This window comes from Rhinichthys klamathensis, unplaced genomic scaffold, assembly GCF_029890125.1.
Source record: "Rhinichthys klamathensis goyatoka isolate OS25496 unplaced genomic scaffold, OSU_Roscu_1.1 h1tg000176l_1, whole genome shotgun sequence".
Taxonomy (NCBI): Eukaryota; Metazoa; Chordata; class Actinopteri; order Cypriniformes; family Leuciscidae; genus Rhinichthys; species Rhinichthys klamathensis.
Window position 1 is genome coordinate 10,417,830 of NW_026606705.1, and position 22,987 is coordinate 10,440,816.

Genomic DNA, 22,987 nt, shown 5'->3' on the forward strand with positions numbered 1-22,987 from the left:
TGGAATAGAAATGTGCTGAGCTTTTGTGTGGATGAGCTTTGAGAATAAACCACAGGCTTATGCAGAGACCCAGAAACACGTCTTCTCTCCAAGAGGGAGGATATTCCCTGTGCCCATGTCAGGTACAGCACACTTTGGCCACTTTGGCACATGATTTGTTTCTCTTGGTCCCTTTGTTTACTCAGAACCCCCTAACTTTAATTTTCTCTGCCTTAGATGAATGGCTGTTGAAGGGTTTCTGACTGGGAGGGGAGATTTAAACCGAACTAATTCTGAGAGGATTATCTGAGTAAGTCATAAAAACACAGTAAAAGGCTTTCTCTGTTTCACGAGGTTGGCTTTTCCTTGTTTCTTTTTTTTTATTATTATATATTTATTATTATTAGTAGTAGTAGTAGAAGTAGTAATAGTAGTAATAGTGGTAGTATTTGTATTTAAACTGTTTGTATTTGTCTTCCCCTTCAACTATTCTGAAGATGGGGCAATAGAACAGAAGCTAGCCTTTGCCTGCTGCAAAGATTGGAATATTTCAGTCTTTCTGAAAGTTTAAATATAAGGTGAGTTATGATTTTTTTAACTCCTTTTAAATTTGAATGAAGTTTCAACTGTTTTGACATTTGAGACATTGGCCATTAAACTTGGATTTGACTAGAAGCTTCTTGTTATAGAGGAATTCCTTTTTATGTACATTTATGTAAAATTCGTTTTTATGTAACTATGTATTTGAATCTTATCAAATGTTCAGATTAATATGCAAATAATTTAGGAAATTAGTAAGTAATTCCTCGGAATCTTAACTCCTACATATTTCTTTCTTAAAATAAGCCTTTAATTGCTCACTGTATTAGCTAGAAATGCACTTATGTATCGTCCAATCATATAGTATAGGCCAAAAATTAGGCATTGGCCAATTATTTTAAAGAGCAGGGCCAATTATCCCCAATAGGGGGCAGAAAAAAATCCATCAATAATAAAGTAACAAACTCATGCTGAATAAAATTTCTCTGGAAAAATGATAGCAGAGTTGTGATTTGTTTATTACATTTTCTAATTAAAATTAAATGGTAAGTACTGTAAATGTAATTTTGTTTTAAAATATATATATATATATTTTTTTTTTTTGATGTTGGGTGATTAATTCTCAGTGATGTATAAAGCAGAAACTATCAGTATCAGCAGATGTTGTTTGATATTTGCACAGTAATCAGCATTGGCACATACAATTAGTGCATCTCTACTACTAACAGTGTCCATTTATAAATATCTCACCAGACTGCCAAAAACATGTCTGTCACAATTTCACCATATGGACTCAGTTTGAACCGTTTCCCGTCACTAGATGTCAATATAGTTATTTGATTCATTATCACAATCAGCTGTGTCACCTGTAATCACCTCATTTGTCTGTGTACTTAATCCCTGTGTCTTCAGTTCACATTTGTCCAGTCTCGTCTAAACACGTAAATGTGCGCCAGCAGAACGTCGACATGCGGTTGTGTGTACCTTCTTGTAATCTCGTGGATTTACCCGGTGGATATTATTAAATACCGTTTGAAAATTTCATCTTCGTCTTCAGGCCTTTGTCTGCAGAACAGCCGTGAAAGAAGACTGGACCCAAAAGTGTTAATAAAGAGATTGCGGTGTGTTTTTGTTTTGTTTTGTGTCAGTGTTTTCCTGTTTATTTTTCCCGTCACCATCGACTCTCCCTCGTTCCTGTTATTAGGCCTTGAGCAGAAATCACTCCCTCGAGGCACATGTGACAGAATTCCTCGACCTAGCACATCAGTCAAGCTTCCCGGACAACTGCCTTTGTTCATTCTTCTTGTACAACTTCTTTCATCGACAAAGGCACAGTTGTCCAGGGAAGGACTTCCAGAAAAAGTGAAAATGAAAGTGACGTGATGTTTAGCCACTTGGAATTTGTGCATTTCACCCATCCAAGTGCACACACACAGCAGTGAGTATTGAAAACACACCTTGAAAACACACCCGGAGCAGTGGGCAGCCATTATTGCTACAGCGCCCGAGGAGCGATTGGTGGTTAGGTTTCTTGCTTAAGGGCACCTTATTTGAGGGTAATGAGCAGCCCAGTCTCATCCTAAGACGTCATTTGTCTGACGCTTTTGACCATACGTCAAAATCCGACGTTTTAGGGTACCCTTTAACGTCAGTTAGATGACGCTATCTAATCCTAACCCTACCCCAGACCTAAACCTACCCGCGTCATCTAACTGACGTTAAAGGGTACCCTAAAACGTCGGATGTTGACGTATGGTCAAAAGCGTCAGACAGATGACGTCTTGGGATGAGACTGTGTTATAATGAGAGTGGAAGAGTGCGCTGTTCATTCACTCCCCCCTCCTACCTTCCAGTACTGTGACGCGAACCCGCGACTTTCAGGTTACAATCCGATTCTCTAAACATTAGGCCACAGCTGCCACTGTGCGGAGTGGGAGCTGGCGTCATGTGGATCGCCTTTCACTGTCGAACCCTATGACGATGACACCAGCCCCACTCCCAGTGCCCAACCAGGAGCCACCGGATGGCAAGGAGCGGCAGCATGAGCCCACTGCAGATAGAGAGCTTGCCTCGACTGCTATGCAGAAGCCAGCGATTAAAGGAATGGCTGAGCTAAACATCCCCCCGGAGCCGGGGAGATGTTTTCTCAGTCCCTCCACCCCTACGGCTCTGTTTGGCTCCCCCCTCCCTCAAGCTATGCCTCAGCCCTCAGTCATTCCAGTTCCATCTCAGCCCTCTGGTACCTTGTTTCCATCCCGGGGGGTCGTCTCTGCAGCTCGTCATGGACTCAGGGACCTTCACTGTCACTCCACTCCTTCGGCTTTCTGTCTGTCCACCTCTATTGACTCTGTCACCTCCGCTCATCCCCAGGGTGGCGTGGAGACCTTCACCACCATAGCTCCTCCAGTGAAGAAACTGTGGGATGCCGTCCTGGCTGTAGCCTGGAGCGCCATTCATGCTCAAGGCCATCCCCTTGATTACACCACCATCGGCACCACCCTGGACCTCCTTTCATTCCATCCCTCACCCAGATTCCCGTCCTACACAGAAACCTCCTCCATTCATCTGCTCAAGGTCACGCCTTTCCGGGAGGGGGGCGTAATGTCACAATATCACACTGTTTGGTCTGTTTGCACCATTTCCCATCACTAGATGTCACCATAGTTACTATTTGATTCTTTATTTATGTGTTTAATCATTAGCTGCGTTTCAATTACCCTTCAAATTGTTGTAAATTGAAATTGTGAAATGAAAATAAGCCCAATGGAAACAATTTCGCAAAAAATCCTACATATTGCAAAAAAGTTTTTAGGCTCGCATGAGGTGGCAATTTTCAGGCAATTCTCAAATGATCTCTTGAGAAATGTCACAAATGATCAAGACCTTAAAGCAAAGGAGGAGGAAGAAACACCTCATTTGTGCTGTGCCGCTCCCAAGTATAAAGGTCTATCCTTGCCATTAAAGCTTGGATAACACACCTACGTCTCCTTCAATTAAAAATAATGGCTAGTGCGGTGGCTGGGATTTACATAAAACTACCAACATCCGTTGTCATGATTTTTTTGAATGACTTATCACGAGAGGAAAAAATTACGTTTTAGTTGCATAACATCGGTTAATGGAAACGCTGTCATTTTGCAATAGTTTTTTATCTACATTTGGAAAATATCTCAAAAGTTTTGCGCAAATCTGTAATGGACTACTGTGTGTGTTCAGTTCACACGTCTATACACGTGAATGTACGTCAAGGAGAATGTCAATGTGCGGTTGTATGTACCTGGCTGTGATCTTGTGGATTTACCATGTGAATATTGGGATAAGGATTTATAAAGCAACCGTTAAACTCAGAGAAATAAGGGAAAGTTACAATAAGCATACATTTAAACTTAATTCATAAATTAACTGAAATGCAGAAAAGTCAGAAAACAATCTAATGAGGTGAAGCTTGACCGAAAATACTAAAATATAATTGTTTGATAATATATCATTACAGCAAAATGTCTGAGCCTACTGCAGAGGACAATGGAAAGCCGACCAGCCAAAAAGACCTTCGCATTCCAGAAAAAGAGGCCCCAAAAGACCCCTGCTGCTCGAGTCTAAAGGTACTTGTACTTTACTGAGTGTGGGTGTAAAAAAAAATTTATTCTGTATGTGGTCATTTGAATCAGTCTTAATGTAAATAAAGATAATTTGATTACTGTCGACAGTATTTATCACAAGTCTGATAAATCAGTTCTCTTTCCATTGTAACTTTTCTTCAAGATTTTCATTGTGGCCCTCTCCTTCGCCTACTTCTCCAAAACTCTGTGTGGGACCTACATGAAAAGCGCTATCACTCAGATTGAGAGGAGATTTGACCTTTCCAGCTCTGCCGTGGGCCTCGTTGATGGAAGTTTTGAAATGGGTTTGTATAAGGATCCCACAATGGCTAAAAAATCAGATAAAACTGAACATGATTTAAGCGCCACGCTCTGGGCATTTCGCTATAAAATTGTCACAAAATGTGCAAGAAGCAACATAGTGTCATTTTTGCAGTAATGTTGTCACAGGCACTTTTTTCAATGAGCCTGGGTTGCAAAATACAATGATCAGTGAATGGACCGTGGATTGTCCATATCATGCTAAAATAAGTGTTATTTATTTTCTGGATTCACCGGTTGTTCTCTGGATGCTCTTCTGCAGGTAACCTGCTCTTTCTGGCAGCGGTTAGTCATTTTGGAGCGAGACTGCACAGGCCACGGCTCATAGGAATGGGCTGTTTCCTCATGGCCATTGGCTCAGCTCTCACTGGACTGCCACACTTTTTCATGGGGCGGTAAATTCATTCATACATGCATATTAATTCTAAACACAGTTAGCTTAGTTTATCATTCCTTATAAAGTTTCTCATGTTTCTTTCTTTCTCCCTGTCGGTTATACTCCTACAGGTACAAGTATGACTCTGTAATGCAAGGCTCTTTAAACAAGACTGTCAGTATATCTCCTTGTCAGTATCCCACGGTTCCAAACAATTATTCAAATACACACATCAAGCCTTCTAATACCACTGGAACAGGTAACTGCTTTACATTTACCCCATAGCCTGATATAGACCCTGATATACTTTAAGTGAACTAGTGTGACATCATTTCGAACATAAAATGAAAGTAGTTTGGGGTTCGTTTCAGGAGTCTGAAACAGCTTTCCAAAGCGAAGTGAGAGTCAAGAGACATGACTTGACTGGAGTACCAGATGAGATTGTGCAAACATATCTATGATGAGACACTTTCTTTCTAAACTGCTGTTTTCTCACCGCTGTTATTTTGTTGTGTACTTATTTCTTTGTTGAGAGGAAAGCGCACAGTATTTACATATTCATCTAAACGCTACTTCCAGCAGCGTGAACGACATCGGGATGTTCGCTAACAGTATTCCGCAAGTTAATTTGCTTTCGTAGGCTGTAAGGACCTTGGAGAAGTGATTTGGAACTGTAATACAATCATACCTGCCTGGAACTACTTTAGCTAAATGAATGCACACCTTAGAACATTCATCAACCAATCAGAATCAAGCATTCAAAGAAATAATAACCCGTCTTAGGTTTCAGGATTTGAACAATTGTTAAACAGCTTACCACATTTTCTTCAAAAAAAAAAAAGTCAACATATAAAATTCTTCTGAAAGTTCGAAGTACTTGATTTCTGATTTCTACCACTTTAACCTTAGACTGCGTGAAGGACCCTGGATCTAGTATGTGGATCTATGTGTTATTGGGTAATGCGCTCAGAGGAATCGGAGAGACTCCAGTCACACCGCTCGGCATATCTTATATTGATGACTTTGCAAAAGCAGAAAACTCAGCATTTTACATTTGTAAGTAAAATTTGGAGATTTTATTTATTATTATTTTTACTAGAGGTCAGAAACTCTATTGTGTTACAGCATAGAAGTATAAATTACATTAACACAACAAAAAACGATATCTGCATTATGTTACCCGCTTAAATTTTTTTGTGTTTGTGAGCTTTTAAACCCTCGGGGAAAATAATAGTGCCTAATTGTATTGAATGTGCACTTGTAGTGTACTTCAAATATTTAAGTATATTTATACAAAAACTGCACTGAAATAAAAAGGCCACGTTCCGTTAGTGTGCATAAAGAGAGTACACTTTTATCAACACACTTAAATGCAATAATGTAAAATTGAAAGTTTAACTTTAAAGTAAATTAAAAAAATGTTTTAATATTTTGTTGTGCTGTAAAGAAGTACACTTTTCCATAAATGTAACCATATTTAAAAGTCAAATTATGAAATTACATGTAGTTCAGCTAACTGCATTTATTATACATTTTTACTATAATACATTTAAGTGCAATTAACATGCAATTAAGTGTCCGAAAACATTACATTTACTTCACACTTTAGTATATTCTGCTCAAGTATAAAGTATGCTAAAGTATACTTCTTTTTCACGAGGGAAGAGCAAATTTTCTTTTTTTTCTGGAAATGTTTAGTTAAAAACTCTGTTTTGATGTTTAGCATGTCTTCAGACCATTATGCTGCTGGGTCCCATGTTTGGATTCATACTGGGCTCCATGTGTGCCAGACTGTATGTGGATATTGGATTTGTCAGTGTTGGTAAGCATCCAGTTTAATTAGTGTCACCAGTGCTGTGTGTGTTCATGAAGTTTCATTTGTGTTTGAAACACACAGACACACACACACACACACACACACACACACTATTGCTATTGCTATTGGACCTGCTTTATATTATGAGACTTGAACTATGTACTTAAAATTTTTATAATTTTATTCTGTTGTGGATGTTGTTACATTGTAGTTACAATATAATTACATACTTGTAATTACATATTTGTCCGTACATCATCCCTAAACCATCTCTTACCAGAACAATATGTGTGTGCTCAGTAAGTTCATTGTATAAAATGTCTCAGTGTAAAATAAGTGCGTAATTAGGGTTAAGGACACCAAATATAAAGTGAGACCATGCTATTTGTAACCCGATTAATTCATTTGATTGATTGTTTTTCATCTGATCATTAGTCCGTTTGATTCAGAGCTGTTACATTTTCACATGTACTGTATATACAGTATTTCTATACAGTTTATGTTTATATATTCCCTCATTCTCCTGCAGACAGTGTGACCATTACTCCACAGGATGCGCGCTGGGTCGGCGCTTGGTGGCTGGGCTTCTTCGTGTCATCTGCCATCTTACTACTTGCTGGTGTTCCCTTTTGGTTCCTACCCAGGTCTTTAACCAAACAAGGAGAGGAAGGGAAGGAAAACTCTACCATGGATCAGGGAAACAAAGAGCAACCTGTCCTCCCAACCACAAACTCATTGAACCTGTCCGACATTGCAAAAGGCAACTTCATTCCACCATTTTACTAAATGCAGCATTGTTTGAACTATTTGTTTTTCTATTCCTTTTCCCTCCTCTCTTTAAAACGAACAAATTCATGTTACAAATAGCAGTACTTCACCAGGAGTCACTCTAATTTGTAAGACGGGCACCTTTTAAACATGTCTTAAAGATGATTAGCTGAAGTTAAGCTAACATCTATGCAAATCTCACTCTCTGTGTTCTGTTTGTAAATGTTAAGGATTCTTGCCTTCCCTGAAAAGACTACTGTGCACTCCCGCGTACTTCCTGTTGCTGTGTGGGACTGTTTTGAAGTTCAACTCTTTCATTGGACTGCTCACCTTCAAAGCCAAATACATGGAGCAACAGTTTGGCCAGTCTGCGTCCAGAGCAAACTTCCTTATTGGTAAGAAGTCTTTTCATAAATGTCCAGGCCGTTGATCGTTTTGTTCAGTGTCTGGTGCCTAATTGGGGTTATGAACAAACCCAACCATTTTGAATTCCAAATATAAATTTAAGATGTGTGATTTTTAGATTTAGATTTAAAATGTAGATTTAGATTTAACAATACATAAATGATATACCAAAATAAAATAATAATAATAATACTGCAAATAGCTTTTTTTAGGCAGAACAACCAAATGCATAAAATACTAGTGTTTAGTGGCAAATCTGACTTTTTACTATTGTACTATTGTACATGCAAACTTTTATTGTTATTTTTCTCAATGTTATTCCAGTTTATATGGAATTTTATGTACAGTATATATTTTATATTTCATTCATTTTGAAATAAGTTCACTTTAGCATACTTTTATAAAAGAGTACTTATAACGTATAAAAATATATATTAAACGGATAGTTCACTTTGAAATTAATTTTTGGTATGTTTTAGCTTACCTCAAGGGCATCCAAGATGTAGGTGTCTTTGTTTCCGCAGTAGTTTCAATTTTGATAATTTTAGGTCAAACCGTTCTTGTCTGTCAGTGATATAATGCAGGTCTATGGTCTCCCCCTCAAAGAGCATGCACAGAGAAGTCCAAATTAAACATGATTTAATGACTCGTAAATGTAAGTACACATTGATGGCCTAAGATACGAAACGAGCGGTTTGTGTGAGAAAATGAACAGTATTTATATCGTTTTTACCTCTTGTAAACACAGCCAAGTCCAAGTGATCTGAGGGCGCCGGTGCTTCGGTCTTTTCCGGAAAGCGCCGGAAGTGATCTCGCACGCGTGTACGTCACTCATTTTTTACACAGAACAGAGATTGTAGGTAAGACGGCTAATTAAAATGGTACTAATTTGCGCTTATCCGGGATGTTTAAACCGTCGTAAAAGAAAACAATTAAAACAAATAAAACAATTGTATGAGTGACGTACACGCGCGAGAGATCACTTGGACGTGGCTGTGTTTACAAGAGGTAAAAACGATAGAAATACTGTTCGTTTTCTCACACAAACTGCTCGTTTCGTGTCTCAGGCCATCAATGTGTACTTACATTTACGAGTCATTAAATCATGTTTAATTTGGACTTCTCTGTGCATGCTCTTTGAGGAAGTTACCATAGACCTGCATTATATGACTAACAGACAAGAACGGTTTGACCTAAAAATATCAATACTGCGGAAACAAAGACACCTACATCTTGGATACCCTTGAGGTAAGCTAAAACATACCAAAAATTAATTCCAAAGTGAACTATCCCTGTAAGTTTTTAACTGAATGTAATGTTTTTTAACAATTAATTGAATGTTAATTGGAAATCAATTTACATTCATTTAATTGATATTAAATACAATTAGCTGAACTTTAGAATGTTTTTTGACCCACTTTAGTAGGACTTGAGTACATCTCCGTATGTAATTTCATAATTACATGGTCATGGCGGGTGGTGATGGTGCAGTGGATAAGACACATGCCTTTGGTGTGAGAGACCCGGGTTCGAATCCACTGTGAGACACCAATGTGTCCCTGAGCAAGACACTTAACCCCTAGTTGCTCCAGAGGTGTGCGACCTCTGACAAATATAGCAATTGTAAGTCGCTTTGGATAAAAGGGTCAGATAAATGTAAATGTAAATTACTTCTGTTGTCTTTGAAAAGTACTGTCAAATGTACTGGCAAGCATTTATGGTAGACTAATAGCTATTTCTTATGAAACTTGTGTACGTCATGAGTTTAAATATATTTGTAATTACCCATTTGTAATGATAAACTTGCAGTTTAGTACATTTTAAAATAAATTAACTTTAAATATACACTATTGAATATAACACACCACAGTAAAAATCAAGTACTTTACATGTGCTTTAATATGTTTGTCAACACATCCACATAGTGTACTTCCTTAAAGCATGACAAAAGATTATTATAACATGATTTAACATGTAATTTGAAGTAAAACTTTTAATAATTTTTTCGACTTCTCATATCTTTTGTCAAATTCAGTTACAGTATTTTGGTGCAAATTCATGTGAACCCAAGAAACCCAAGCATACAGCATAACCCACACAGAGATTGTCAGGCTTGACATTAATTGAAACTAAAGACATGTCATGTCCCGCAGGTGTCCTGATCCTGCCTGTGGTTGCCGTGGGAATATTTTTGGGTGGTTTGTTAATGAAAAGATACAAGTTGAGCGTTGTGGCAGGGGCTCAGCTCTCCTTCATCACCTCCTTCTCTGCCTTCCTTCTCCTCCTCCTCCATTTCGGCACAAAGTGTGACAATTTGCCTGTGGCGGGGCTCACTGTGTCCTACAATGGGTAAAATGTTTGTATACCTCTGTAAGTCAGTGGTTCTCAAAATGTGTGGAGGAATACACTCTCAAATCTAATTCACTTCCTCTCGTTCAAATATTTGACAATAGATGAAACAAAATCGCATACTCTCTTGAGTAGGTACTTATTTTAAATAATCAATTACTTCACGACCACAAAAAAGTATGTTCTATAGTATCAATCTGTGTAGTATGAATGTAATATGGACATTCTACATTCATCATGTTTTCATTATCATAACCTACCAGCATCAGTTGTGTCGCTTCACTGCCATTCATAAATCATCTACCGTGGCCTCATGGGATAGTAAAGTGTCCATCGTATGCGCACTTCGGAATCTCGCCGGAAGTAGTAGGTAATCCAGGTACTTTTTCTTTAAGAGTTAGAGAATTCGGACATACTTATTTTGTCACATACTGTTTTTAGCGATTTCGAATGCAGCCAATGGGTTGAAAACACAATTGAGAACCACTGTTATAAGTGAACATTGGCTCTCAGCCGGAGTATATACTGTGTTTCAAAACTGGAAACAATCACCAATCTCAGAATTCCTCCCTAGGACTCCTGATACATCTTCTGATGAGCGCTCCCTCGTGTCTCAGTGTAACCAGAACTGTTCCTGCTCAACGTCTGAATGGGATCCTGTGTGCTCTGACAGTGGCATTACATACGTGTCGCCCTGTTTGGCCGGATGCACCGCCTCCACTGGACAAGGCAAAAACACGGTATCTCTAGTATAATTGGATCTATCTAAAACTTGTTTTCTTAAAGGGGTGGTATAATGCCCTTTTCACAAGGTGTAAAGTATTTGATGTCCCCAGAGTGTGTATTTGAGAGTTTAGCTCAACACACCCCACAGATATTTTTATATACAGGTCCTTCTCGAAAAAATAGCATATTGTGATAAAGTTAATTATTTTCCATAATGTAATGATAAAAAATAAACTTTCATATATTTTAGATTCATTGCACACCAACTGAAATATTTCAGGTCTTTTATTATTTTAATACTGATGATTTTGGCATACAGCTCATGAAAACCCAAAATTCCTATCTCAAAAAAGTAGCATATTTCATCCGACCAATAAAATAAGTGTTTTTAATACAAAAAAAGTCAACCTTCAAATAATTATGTTCAGTTATGCACTCAATACTTATTTATCGGGAATTCTTTTGCAGAAATGACTGCTTCAATGCGGCGTGGCATGGAGGCAATCAGCCTGTGGCACTGCTGAGGTGTTATGGAGGCCCAGGATGCTTTGATAGCGGCCTTAAGCTCATCCAGAGTGTTAGGTCTTGCGTCTCTCAACTTACTCTTCACAATATCCCACAGATTCTCTATGGGGTTCAGGTCAGGAGAGCTGGCAGGCCAATTGAGCACAGTAATACCATAGTCAGTAAACCATTTACCAGTGGTTTTGGCACTGTGAGCAGGTGCCAGGTATTGCTGAAAAATTAAATCTTCATCTCCATAAATCTTTTCAGCAGATGTAAGCATGAAGTGCTCCAAAATCTCCTGATAGCTAGCTGCATTGACCCTGCCCTTGATAAAACACAGTGGGCCAACACCACCAGCTGACATGGCACCCCAGACCATCACTGACTGTGGGTACTTGACACTGGACTTCAGGCATTTTGGCATTTCCTTCTCCCCAGTCTTCCTCCAGACTCTGGCACCTTGATTTCCGAATGACATGCAAAATTTGCTTGCATCCGAAAAAAGTACTTTGGACCACTGAGCAACAGTCCAGTGCTGCTTCTCTGTAGCAGGTCAGGCGCTTCTGCCGCTGTTTCTGGTTCAAAAGTGGCTTGACCTGGGGAATGCGGCACCTGTAGCCCATTTCCTGCACACGCCTGTGCACGGTGGCTCTGGATGTTTCTACTCCAGACTCAGTCCACTGCTTCCGCAGGTCCCCCAAGGTCTGAAATTGTTCCTTCTCCACAATCTGCCTCAGGGTCCGGTCACCTCTTCTCATTGTGCAGCGTTTTTTGCCACACTTTTTCCTTCCCACAGACTTCCCACTGAGGTGTCACATGTCTGTCCTGTCTTGTGATGCACATGGGTGTTTGTTATGTTTAGCCATGTGCTCTTGTCATTGTCTGATCCCTCCCCCTCGTTACCTGATTATTGTTTGAGTTCTTCCACCTGTTCCCTCTTGATTTGTTCCCTTCTTAAGTCTCCTCTTGTTTGCAGTCCTTGTCGGATCGTTGTCTAATGTCTCCCGTTCCCCGTGATCCTCTGTTCAGGTTCTGTTGTGGTTTTATGTTTATTCATTGTGTTTTTCCCCCCTAGAGGGTTTTGGTTTGTGTTTGTTTATTTTATAATTAAAGTTATTTTCTCCTGCACTTGAGTCCTCACACCTTTTTGTATTACCCATTCCGTGACATAACGATCCGACCAACATGAGGACTCAGCGGAGAAGAGGGGCCAAGCCAGAGATGGTTCACGTCACGTCTGCCCAGCCAGAGACTGTTCACGTCACGTCTGCCCAGTCAGAGACTGTTCACGTCACGTCTGCCCCGCCAGAGACTGTTCACGTCACGTCTGCCCAGCCAGAGACTGTTCACGTTTCGTCTGCCCAGCAAGAGACTTTTCATGTCACGTCTGCCCAGTCAGAAACTGTGCAGGTCCCGTCTGCCCAGTCTGAGACAGATCAGGAGATGCCCATTTGTGTGGCCGCCAAGGCTGTGCTGGACTATCTGGAGCGTCTGGCTCGGATCCTGGACATGCCGGTGGATGCTCCGGGGCCGAAGGCAGAGCCAGTGGCTGCTGTTCCTGCGCCGGAGCCAGTGTCTGCTGTTCCTGAGCCGGAGCCAGTGTCTGCTGTTCCTGAGCCGGAGCCAGTGTCTGCTGTTCCTGAGCCGGAGCCAGTGTCTGCTGTTCCTGAGCCGGAGCCAGTGTCTGCTGTTCCTGAGCCGGAGCCAGTGTCTGCTGTTCCTGAGCCGGAGCCAGAGCCGGAGCCAGTGTCTGCTGTTCCTGAGCCGGAGCCAGTGTCTGCTGTTCCCGAGCCGGAGCCAGTGTCCGCTGTTCCCGAGCCGGAGGCAGAGCCAGTGCCTGTTCCAGAGCCGGAGGCAGAGCCAGTGCCTGTTCCAGAGCCGGAGGCAGAGCCAGTGCCTGTTCCAGAGCTGGAGCCAATGTCTGTTCCAGACCCAGTGTTTGTTTCTGTGTTTGTGTCTGTCCTTGTGACCATTTCTGTTCCAGGGACTGTACCTGAGCCGGTGTTTGCAGTTCCTGAGCCGGTGGCTGCTGCTCCAGAGCCGGAGGCAGAGCCAGTGCCTGTTCCAGAGCCAGTGCTTGTTCCAGAGCCGGAGGCAGAGCCAGTGCCTGTTCCAGAGCCGGAGGCAGAGCCAATGCCGGTTCCAGAGCCGGAGGCAGAGCCAATGCCTGTTCCAGAGCCGGAGTCTGTTCCAGTGCCGGAGGCAGAGCCAATGGCTGTTCCAGAGCCGGAATCTGTTCCAGTTCCAGAGCCAGTGTTTGTTCCTGTGTTTGTTCTTGTGGATGTTACAGTTCTTATGGCTGTTCCTGAGCTGGTGTCTGTTCCTGAGCCGGTGCATCACCGCCTTGGCCGCCCGAGGGGTCTTCACCGCCCTGGACGCCCGAGGGGTCTGCTCCGCCCTGGCCGCCCGAGGAGTCTGCTCCGCCCTGGCCGCCCGAGGGGTCTGCACCGCCCTGGCCGCCCGAGGGGTCTGCACCGCCCTGGCCGCCCGAGGGGTCTGCACCGCCCTGGCCGCCCGAGGGGTCTTCACCGCCCTGGCCGCCCGATGGATGTGTTTCACCCTGGCCGCCCGTTGGACTCTGTATTTCGCCCTGGTCCGTCCCTCCTGTCCTCCCCCCCTGACCTGTCCCTCCTGTCCCGCCCTGGTCTGATGGAGCGTCTGGTAGCCGCTCCGTAGTGAGGGGGTTATGTCACATGTCTGTCCTGTCTTGTGATGCACATGGGTGTTTGTTATGTTGAGCCATGTGCTCTTGTCATTGTCTGATCCATCCCCCTCGTTACCTGATTATTGTTTGAGTTCTCCCACCTGTTCCCTCTTGATTTGTTCCCTTCTTAACCCTCTAGGCGCCACGGTCGAGTTTACTCGACAAGATGCGGCACTGAATAAAATGGTCGATTTTGTCAAATTGGGTGTCAAATTTCGTTCGACCTCCCCTCCACTGGATGGCAGACATGTCATACTTCATCCCCGAATAAAAAAAACGTCATGTTTCTATACAAAATGTTCGAGTAAGAGCGCATTGAATCTGCGATCAAAAGCGGAGCTAGTGTGCGAGACGAGTGAGCCAGGTGGAGACTTTGTCTAATACCACTGGGTATGTTAGACGAGGTCGAAGTATTCATAGGACAGTAAGGAGGCAACGTGGAGGCAGGGTGAGGAGTCACAATGACAATGACAGTAGTCCGAGCTGTGCACACTCGGCGCGCACACGAGGCAGATCTGGCCGCGCTGCTCGTATCATCTCACTCATGATCTGTGCCTTGCGGTGGCGAGTGAGCGTTTGAACTAAACAGGTCTTGTCTACTTGTGTTTTTATGTCATATGAATAATATATATGTGCCCCATACATGGAATCAGAGTGCCCACTGTATTTAGTAAATGGAAAATCTCTACAGCAAAAGGCCAACCACTACATGCATTCGGTTTGTTTCTACCATTTATTGGTAATGATTTACACAGTTTGTTTACTACTTACTATATACCTGAGTATTCAGAATTGTGCAATATAGCATACAGAAGGTGATGGATATTTTGGGGGGAAAGAAGTGCTGCATTTTATCATTTAAACATGTGACTTTTCATGAAAATTCTATAATCCAAGATTGCCGCCACCATATGACGTCTGTCACAGTCTTCGTCTGCACCGGTCTGTCTTAGTCATCTTCACTACACTTCCCAGAATCCTTCTTGTCTCCACACCTGTATTCACTCCCTCACTTACCAGCCTGTCCCTCGTTATCATCATCAGTGTCACCTGTTTTCACCTTGTTATGTCTGATTCATGCTTGTATTTAGTTTGCTTCTGTTCAGTCTGTCCTTGTCGGTCGTTGAACATGTTACGTGTTAATGTGAGAATTTACCTTTTGCCTGTCAACCTGCCTGTACCTGTTTGTTGTTTTGGAAATCTTAGTAAATGTTGGAATTTGAGCCTTGTCTCAGCCTCTCCTTCATCCTGCACCATAACCCGTGACAGAACGACCGACCTAAACAACATGAACCCCGCAACTCTTCTGGGGAATCTCCAGCCGAGTAGGCGACCTCGTCTGATCCTCGTTCTCAGGAAGCCTGCACTTAACGCCAGTTCAGCCGAGCCCGCACTTCACGCCAGATCTGCCGAGCCCAAGGCAGTATGCGTCATGCCCGCCGCGTCTGAGACATTAAGTGTCATGCCCATCCAGCCTGAGACCGTCCAGCCTGAGTCTCGTCCCGCCGAGACCGTCCAGCCTGAGTCTAGTCTCCCCGAGACCATCCAGCCTGAGACCGTCCAGCCTGAGTCACGTCTCGCCGAGACCGTCCAGCCTCAGTCTCGTCCCGCCGAGACCGTCCAGCCTGAGTCTCGTCCCGCCGAGACCGTCCAGCCTGAGTCTCGTCCCGCCGAGACCGTCCAGCCTACGTCTCGTCCCGCCGACACCGTCCAGCCTGAGTCTCGTCCCGCCGAGACCGTCCAATCTGAGTCTCATCCTCCCGAGCCCTCTTCGCTGCTGGTTCTGTCCAGCCCAGAGCCGTCTTCGCCGCTGGTCCTGTCCAGCTCAAAGTCCTCTTCGCCGCTGGTCCTGTCCAGCTCAGAGCCCTGTTCGCCACTGGTCCTGTCCAGCCCAGCCAAGCCTGCACCACTGGTTCCGTCCAGCCCAGCCAAGCCTTCTCCGCTGGTTCTGTCCAGCCCAGAGCAGCCTGCACCACTGGTTCTGTCCAGCCCAGCCAGGCCTGCACCGCAGCTTCACGTCACCTGCACGCCTGCCGAGCCTGAGCTTCCCTGCTGCCCTGCCGAGCCTGAGCTTCCCTGCAGCCCTGCCGAGCCTGAGCTTCCCTGCACGCCTGCCGAGCCTGAGCTTCCCTGCACGCCTGCCGAGCCTGAGCTTCCCTGCACGCCTGCCGAGCCTGAGCTTCCCTGCACGCCTGCCGAGCCTGAGCTTCCCTGCACGCCTGCCGAGCCTGAGCTTCCCTGCACGCCTGCCAAGCCTGAGCTTCCCTGCACGCCTGCCGAGCCTGAGCTTCCCTGCACGCCTGCCGAGCCTGAGCTTCCCTGCACGCCTGCCGAGCCTGAGCTTCCCTGCACGCCTGCCGAGCCTGAGCTTCCCTGCACGCCTGCCGAGCCTGAGCTTACCTGCACGCCTGCCGAGCCAGAGCCTTCTCCGCTGGTCCCGTCCAGCCCTTCTGAGCCTTCACCGCTGGTTCCATCCAGCATAGCCGGGCCTTGTTGAAGGGGGGCATTCTGTCACAGTCTTCGTCTGCACCGGTCTGTCTTAGTCATCTTCACTACACTTCCCAGAATCCTTCTTGTCTCCACACCTGTATTCACTCCCTCACTTACCAGCCTGTCCCTCGTTATCATCATCAGTGTCACCTGTTTTCACCTTGTTATGTCTGATTCATGCTTGTATTAAGTTTGCTTCTGTTCAGTCTGTCCTTGTCGGTCGTTGAACATGTTACGTGTATATGTTACGTGTTAATGTGAGAATTTACCTTTTGCCTGTCAACCTGCCTGTACCTGTTTGCTGTTTTGGAAATCTTAGTAAATGTTGGAATTTGAGCCTTGTCTCAGCCTCTCCTTCATCCTGCACCATAACCCGTGACAACGTCATAATATGCAAATTAGATGGGAAAATTTAATCCCTACATAAACTTTGGGTCATCCTTAATATTTCTCTAATTTACAGAAAGTCTCTATCTTTTATCACTTTTAAGATATCGCCTTTTGAAATTAAGATATCAAATTGAACGAACGTTTTAGGAAAAAACCTCTGGCGCTTAAAGGGTTAAGTCTCCTCTTGTTTACAGTCCTTGTCGGATCGTTGTCTAATGTCTCCCGTTCCCCGTGATCCTCTGTTCAGGTTCTGTTGTGGTTTTGTTTATTCATTGTGTTTTCCCCCCCTAGAGGGTTTGGTTTGTGTTTGTTTATTTTATAATTAAAGTTATTTTCTCCTGCACTTGAGTCCTCACACCTTTTTGTATTACCCATTCCGTGACATGAGGTGCCTTGATACAGCACTCTGGGAACAGCCTATTTGTTCAGAAATTTCTTTCTGTGTCTTACCCTCTTGCTTGAGGGTGTCAATGATGGCCTTCTGGACAGCAGTCAGGTCGGCAGTCTTACCCATGATTGCGGTTTTGAGTAATGAAACAGGCTGGGAGTTTTTAAAAGCCTCAGGAAACTTTTGCAGGTGTTTAGAGTTAATTAGTTGATTCAGATGATTAGGTTAATAGCTCATTTAGAGACCCTTTTAATGATATGCTCATTTTTTGAATTAGGAATTCAATTCAATTTTGGTTGGTGTGCAATGAATCTAAAATATATGAAAGTTTAATTTTTGTCATTACATTATGGAAAATAATGAACTTTATCATTTTTTGAGAAGGACCAGTAGCATGTTAAAATGTTCACTTTTTGAGGGTGAACAAAAACGCACAGTTTTTGTGTCTGTCCCTTTAAATGCAAATGAGCTGCTGCTCACGGCACAGAGGGCGGAGCTACAACAGCTTGTGTCCTTTTACCTCACACAGACGTGCACTGAAAATGTCAAAAACTTTTAGCCTTTTATGTTCAAACTGGAGTCAGACAAAGATGGAGAGACTCAAGAAGAAGTGACAACATGTAGACAACATTTCTGAATGGTTAGTTGATGAATTTATGTAGCTTATGTATAGTTATCTTCTAGTCATTGATTAGCATATTCTGTCTTGATAATCCATACATCTATAACGTTCAGGGGGCGGGGTTTATGTAAATTTTAGGGTTGGTGATGTCACTAACCCGGGAGGAATGTCGTAGTCCCTACCAGCCGTTTGTTGTAGTCCTTAAAAAGTAATTTCTTTCAAAGAAAACATCTCCCTTTGCTTTAAACTTTGAGCGTTGTAACTTTGCAGATGTTGTTTATGCTCAAACAGCAACATTACACACTAACTTAAGTTAGAAAAGTGAAATCATAATCAACCACCCCTTTAAACTCTTTTCTAAATCCAAGGCACCCAATGAGTATTGCAAGCCTTTGTTTACAGACTGTAATTTGAACAAACGTGGTATTTTTTTCTTCTCGTTTATGTTTGTTTATCACAGGTTTTCCAGAACTGCAGCTGTGTCTTAACCCCCTCACCAGTAGAGGGCAGCAGATCTGTGTCTCTGGGCCAGTGTCCCCGTGGGCCAGTATGTACCCGGAGTTTCACCTCTTACATGGCTGTAACTGTCCTCAGCTCCTTCATTAGCTCTCTGGGCACTACTCCTGGATACATGATCACTATACGGTCAGTTACCACCAGGATAGAATTTAATTATTGATATCTGGTAAGGCAAAAATGTGGCCTTTTTTATTTCAATCGCTAGGACACATTTCTTGATACTTGGGTCATTTTTTTAAATCTCTTCACAGTGAGCACAACAGCAGTTTATGCGGGCTAAACTCTTCATCTTTCAATTTACATTAATTATTTTCTTAGACACAAACACCACCAAAACTCTACGAACCTACAGAAGAATTTGCACCTTTTCAAAACACACTCTTTTCAAAACTTGTAAACTTAAGTTCAAAACATAACATAATATTAGACACCTACATTCCTACAGTAATACCATATTGAAATATATTCCGACTCTAAAAACTGAAATACTATCAAAACAATTAGAACATAGGTGTACATTACCATGTACAGTACAAAATGGAAAACTTTTTGTACCACAATGTAAACACAGACCATGTAACGCACTGCAGCGAATTATAAGCAATAGAGAGTGTCATTCTTGCTTTGTAAAGAAACTTTACAAAAGAAAACATTGTATAATGGTGCCTGTTGTTAGTGTTTTTTAGGTCGTTGTTTTATGAGTGACAAACTTTGTTTTGGTGGATGAAAATCTTTGCCAGTGTTATGGAAGTATGAGTTGATTTGAGACATGAATGAAGTGTTATGGTATAGTTCTAGTGCTTTGAACTGCTCTGCTAAGCTGAAATTTGGTTAGGAGAACTTTGTGAAGAGTTTTGAAAAAGTGACTAAAGGATTGTAGATATATCAGTGCAAGTTGCTTTCAGTTAAAACAGCTCAAACATTTGTTTTAGTCTGGGACTACGCTTGAACCTTGTCTGTGAAACCGGTGGATTGTATTTAATATTTATTGTGTGTGTGTGTGTGTGTGTGTGTGTGTGTGTGTGTGTGTGTGTGTGTGTGTGTGTGTGTGTGTGTGTGTGTGTGTGTGTGTTGTGTGTGCGTGTGTGAACAAATATATAATAAGTATATATTAGATATTTGGACCTTTATAATTTAAGGTCCGATTCTCACTATTAATTAGTTGCTTATTAGTATGCATATTACTAGTATATTGGTTGTTTAGTATATTAGTACTTATAAAGCACATGCCTTAATCTGCATGACCATATTCTGCATCCCTTAATCCATACCTACATTTAACAACTACCTTGCTAACTATTAATAAACAGTAAATTAGGATTTTATTGAGGCAAAAGTTGTAGTTAATAGTGAATGTGTTCCCCAAACTAAAGTGTTACTTAAAGGAACACTCCGACTTTTTGGGACTTTAGCCTATTCACCTTATCCCCAGAGTTAGATAAGTCCATACATACCTTTTTCATCTCCGTGTGTGCTATAAGTCTGTTTGACGCACCCACCGCTAGCCTAGCTTAGCACAAAGACTGGATGTAAATGGTTGCAGCTAGCATACTAATCCAAATAAGTGACAAAATAACGCAAACTTTTTCCAACGAATATAGTTCCCAGTATTTATACGGTTAAAGGGATACTTCAGGATTTAGCATTAAGCTTTGTATTAGTAGAAAACCTGTAGTATTTTCAAATGACTGTGCTTTCCACCCTCATATCCCCCTGAGACGAGAGATTTATGTATTTTTTGTCTGGAAAAAATCCTCCGATGACGCAAAAATCGTCATTTTGCGTCATCGGATGATTTTTTGGCCAGAGGCTAAAGACTACAGTCAGTAGTAGGGGCTGTCCCACATGTTCTCAACCCGCCCATAGAGGGTGGGATCTCACTCACAGAATGTACACATAAGTGTCAGACATCTTTTTTGGAAGCTAAGCTAGCAGGCTATTGTTCTGTGGAGAAAGCTGAGTAACTTAGTAGGAGAAAGCTGAGTAGTAGGGGTTACCATTCATCCTCTTTTTCCCGGACATGTCCGGCCGTCGAGATCGTACAAAATGTCCGGGATTCAGCTTTTGCTTTCTGCAGTCGCCATTCATTGTTTGCATGCACACCTTTTGTTTCAATCTAACTGAATTCATTCGATTGGTGAATCTGAATGTAGTGTTTACATGAGCGCTAAACAAGTGATCGGTTGATGTGCGTTTTAACATTGCTAAGAAAATTCTCCCTCCTCCGTGAGAGATACGAGACCGGTGCGTCTCACAGGTGTCGCTCATCGGTAATCACGCCACCGGCCTCGCGCCGTTCTCCCGCGGCCCTCACTCGTGCTGCTCGCCACAGTAAACATAATGAATGACGACTGTAGAACGCAAAAGCCGAATCCCGGACATTTTGGGCGATCTCGAAACTCATTTTTGGGCAGACTCATCACGGAGACTCACTAGTTGTCATGATTCTGCCCTCTTGTCATTTCATTTCTCTAGTCTTGAGGCAGGATCATGACAGACCCATGTTTTGTGTGCAAGCACATGGTCTTGTGTTTTGTGCCATGTGCTTGTGTTGTCTCGTTATGTTACCCCGCCCCCTTGTTATCCTCGTCTTGTCATTATTGTCTAGTCAGTTTCACCTTTCCTTGTCTAGTCAGCTTCACCTGTCTTTGTCATTAGTGTCTCCCTTTTTAATCCCCTTGTGTTTGCTGTCCTGTGTCGGTACATTGTCAACCTGTGCGTGATATTCTTTGTGAGAGTCCTGTGAGTACTTTGTCTGAATATTGTATTAAGAATTGTGAGTTTATGTAGTTGTTTGTTTTCTTCATCTTGTCTTTATCAGTCAGTATCTAATCCTAGTTTATTTCCTGTCTTAGTCTAGTTGTACTGCCCCATCTGTCCTGTTTTGCCCCCTCGTGGGTTTTTGTTTTCTGTTTTGTCAATAAATTGTGTGTAGAGCAATCAGTCTGCTTTTGGGTTCGTCTATCCTGCAACCATCATAACACTAGTAGCCTAGACTTGTTGTTTAACACTGCGCTCCGTTACCGGTAGGCGTGGCCTCCTAGGGCAGCGAAGCAAGTGCATTCTGGGAGTTGTTGTCTTTCATCCACATAAGCCAAAAATACATTTTCTGGCTTTTCTCAGTCTAAAGTCGGAGTGTTCCTTTAAGTGTTATTTTAACTATTCATGCATTCAAATTCCATCCCTGTATGATATGTATTTACTGTATATAATGTGTTTTTAGATGCATTACACCTGAGCTGAAGTCACTGGCATTGGGTATTCAAACTCTTGTGATGCGAACTCTAGGTACAATTAATATTCAGTTCATTGCTATTCAGTGTTACTTCAGCTACTAAGGCGAGAAAGCATACATGTATACACACTTATAAGCTGGGCAATATTGTACTGTATTTGACATTTTATGCATATTATGTTCTGTGCAAACTCCATTAATGACTAATATTTTTCTGGAGGTGGTATTCCTGCTCCGGTATATTTCGGAGCTCTCATTGACTCAACGTGTTTAAAATGGGGAATGAAGAAGTGCGGTGGGCGAGGAGCCTGTCGTATGTACGACTCAGATATGTACAGGTGTGTATTTGTGTATGTAATTATATGCCATTGTCTTTATTAGTATCAAATAAAGAAAAAGCATGCTTATAACGTCTTTAAATGCCCATTTAGATATATTGGATATTTACTAAACAAAGTCCTAAAGCTCACATTTGGAAAACCTTGGATGTCTGTGCAAAAACCTTGGTGTCCTGTTTTCAGAGTAATCTTCTTGAGCCTGACCACATGTTTAAGGGGATGCTCCTACTTCTTCATCATTGCTGTCATCGTGCTGCTGCAGAAGCAGTTTAGTAAAGAAGAGGTCAAAGCATTACAGCAAACAGCCAGCAAACAACATGAAATTGAACTTCAGGCCCCAGAGAAGCGCCACCATGATGGATCTAAAACTGATACCACAGAAAATACAGAAGCAACCCTTACTGAAGGCTAGCGATGAGCACCGCCACACCGCTATTTAACTCTTTCAGGGAATTCAGGAGGCATTGCTGAGATGGTAATGGGTGGAGAACTACTAATAAATTCAGTGACCAGAACCATATGGAAAACAATGTTACTCCCCATAACACTTTTTATTCTCTTCTACTGTATCTGTTTCGTGATCCAAAGTGTGTCTCTCTATTTGAAAACAAGAATAAATCTCCATTCTTTAATATGTGGCTCTGTACATTATTTTACATAATATTAAAAAAAAAAAAATCTTGGAATGGTACAGTTATAAGTAAATGTGGCAACAAATGTAATTGCTGAAATAATACCTGGTTTTAAGCAGTTTCCTCAAACATTCTGCCGATCTTCCGTTTGTCGGAAAACAAGTTGCCCCGACCTGACCCTTTCTGATTTCTGACCGTTAAGTTGGTTCTGTTGTTGGTTAGGGCCAACTCCACCAGTAGTGTAGCCTCTTCTAAGGCGCTATCTAAGGGTGCGTCTTTATAT

At 42.4% G+C, this 22,987-nt stretch overlaps 1 protein-coding gene and 1 long non-coding RNA gene across 3 annotated transcripts; both read left to right on the top strand.

The window, feature by feature from the left end:
• Positions 1-553, top strand: LOC130092351 (uncharacterized). Of its 2 annotated transcripts, none has more exons than XR_008807906.1 (3): positions 1-122; positions 234-333; positions 477-553. It is a non-coding gene; the product is annotated as an uncharacterized LOC130092351 (long non-coding RNA). The 2 variants fall into 2 exon arrangements; XR_008807907.1 differs by having other exon boundaries at positions 234-289.
• A 3,460-nt stretch (positions 554-4,013) lies between these two features.
• On the top strand, positions 4,014-22,704 carry slco1e1 (solute carrier organic anion transporter family, member 1E1). The gene is made up of 14 exons (XM_056260413.1): positions 4,014-4,121; positions 4,282-4,423; positions 4,702-4,834; positions 4,947-5,074; positions 5,725-5,871; positions 6,539-6,637; positions 7,161-7,391; positions 7,630-7,794; positions 9,958-10,153; positions 10,728-10,893; positions 18,441-18,625; positions 21,723-21,787; positions 21,955-22,072; positions 22,256-22,704. Exons 1-14 carry the CDS (start codon positions 4,017-4,019, stop codon positions 22,482-22,484), a joined length of 2,109 nt encoding a protein of 702 aa, XP_056116388.1. The 5' UTR covers positions 4,014-4,016; the 3' UTR covers positions 22,485-22,704.
• The last annotated feature ends 283 nt before the right edge of the window (positions 22,705-22,987 follow it).

What these genes read in the sequence shown, in the direction of transcription:
- slco1e1 (XM_056260413.1), top strand. Translation starts at nt 4,017, where the DNA reads ATGTCTGAGCCTACTGCAGAGGACAATGGAAAGCCGACCAGCCAAAAA. An exon ending in CCACACTTTTTCATGGGGCG is followed by an intron (nt 4,835 to 4,946) that starts GTAAATTCATTC and finishes ATACTCCTACAG; the next exon opens with GTACAAGTATGACTCTGTAA. An exon ending in TATTGGATTTGTCAGTGTTG is followed by an intron (nt 6,638 to 7,160) that starts GTAAGCATCCAG and finishes ATTCTCCTGCAG; the next exon opens with ACAGTGTGACCATTACTCCA.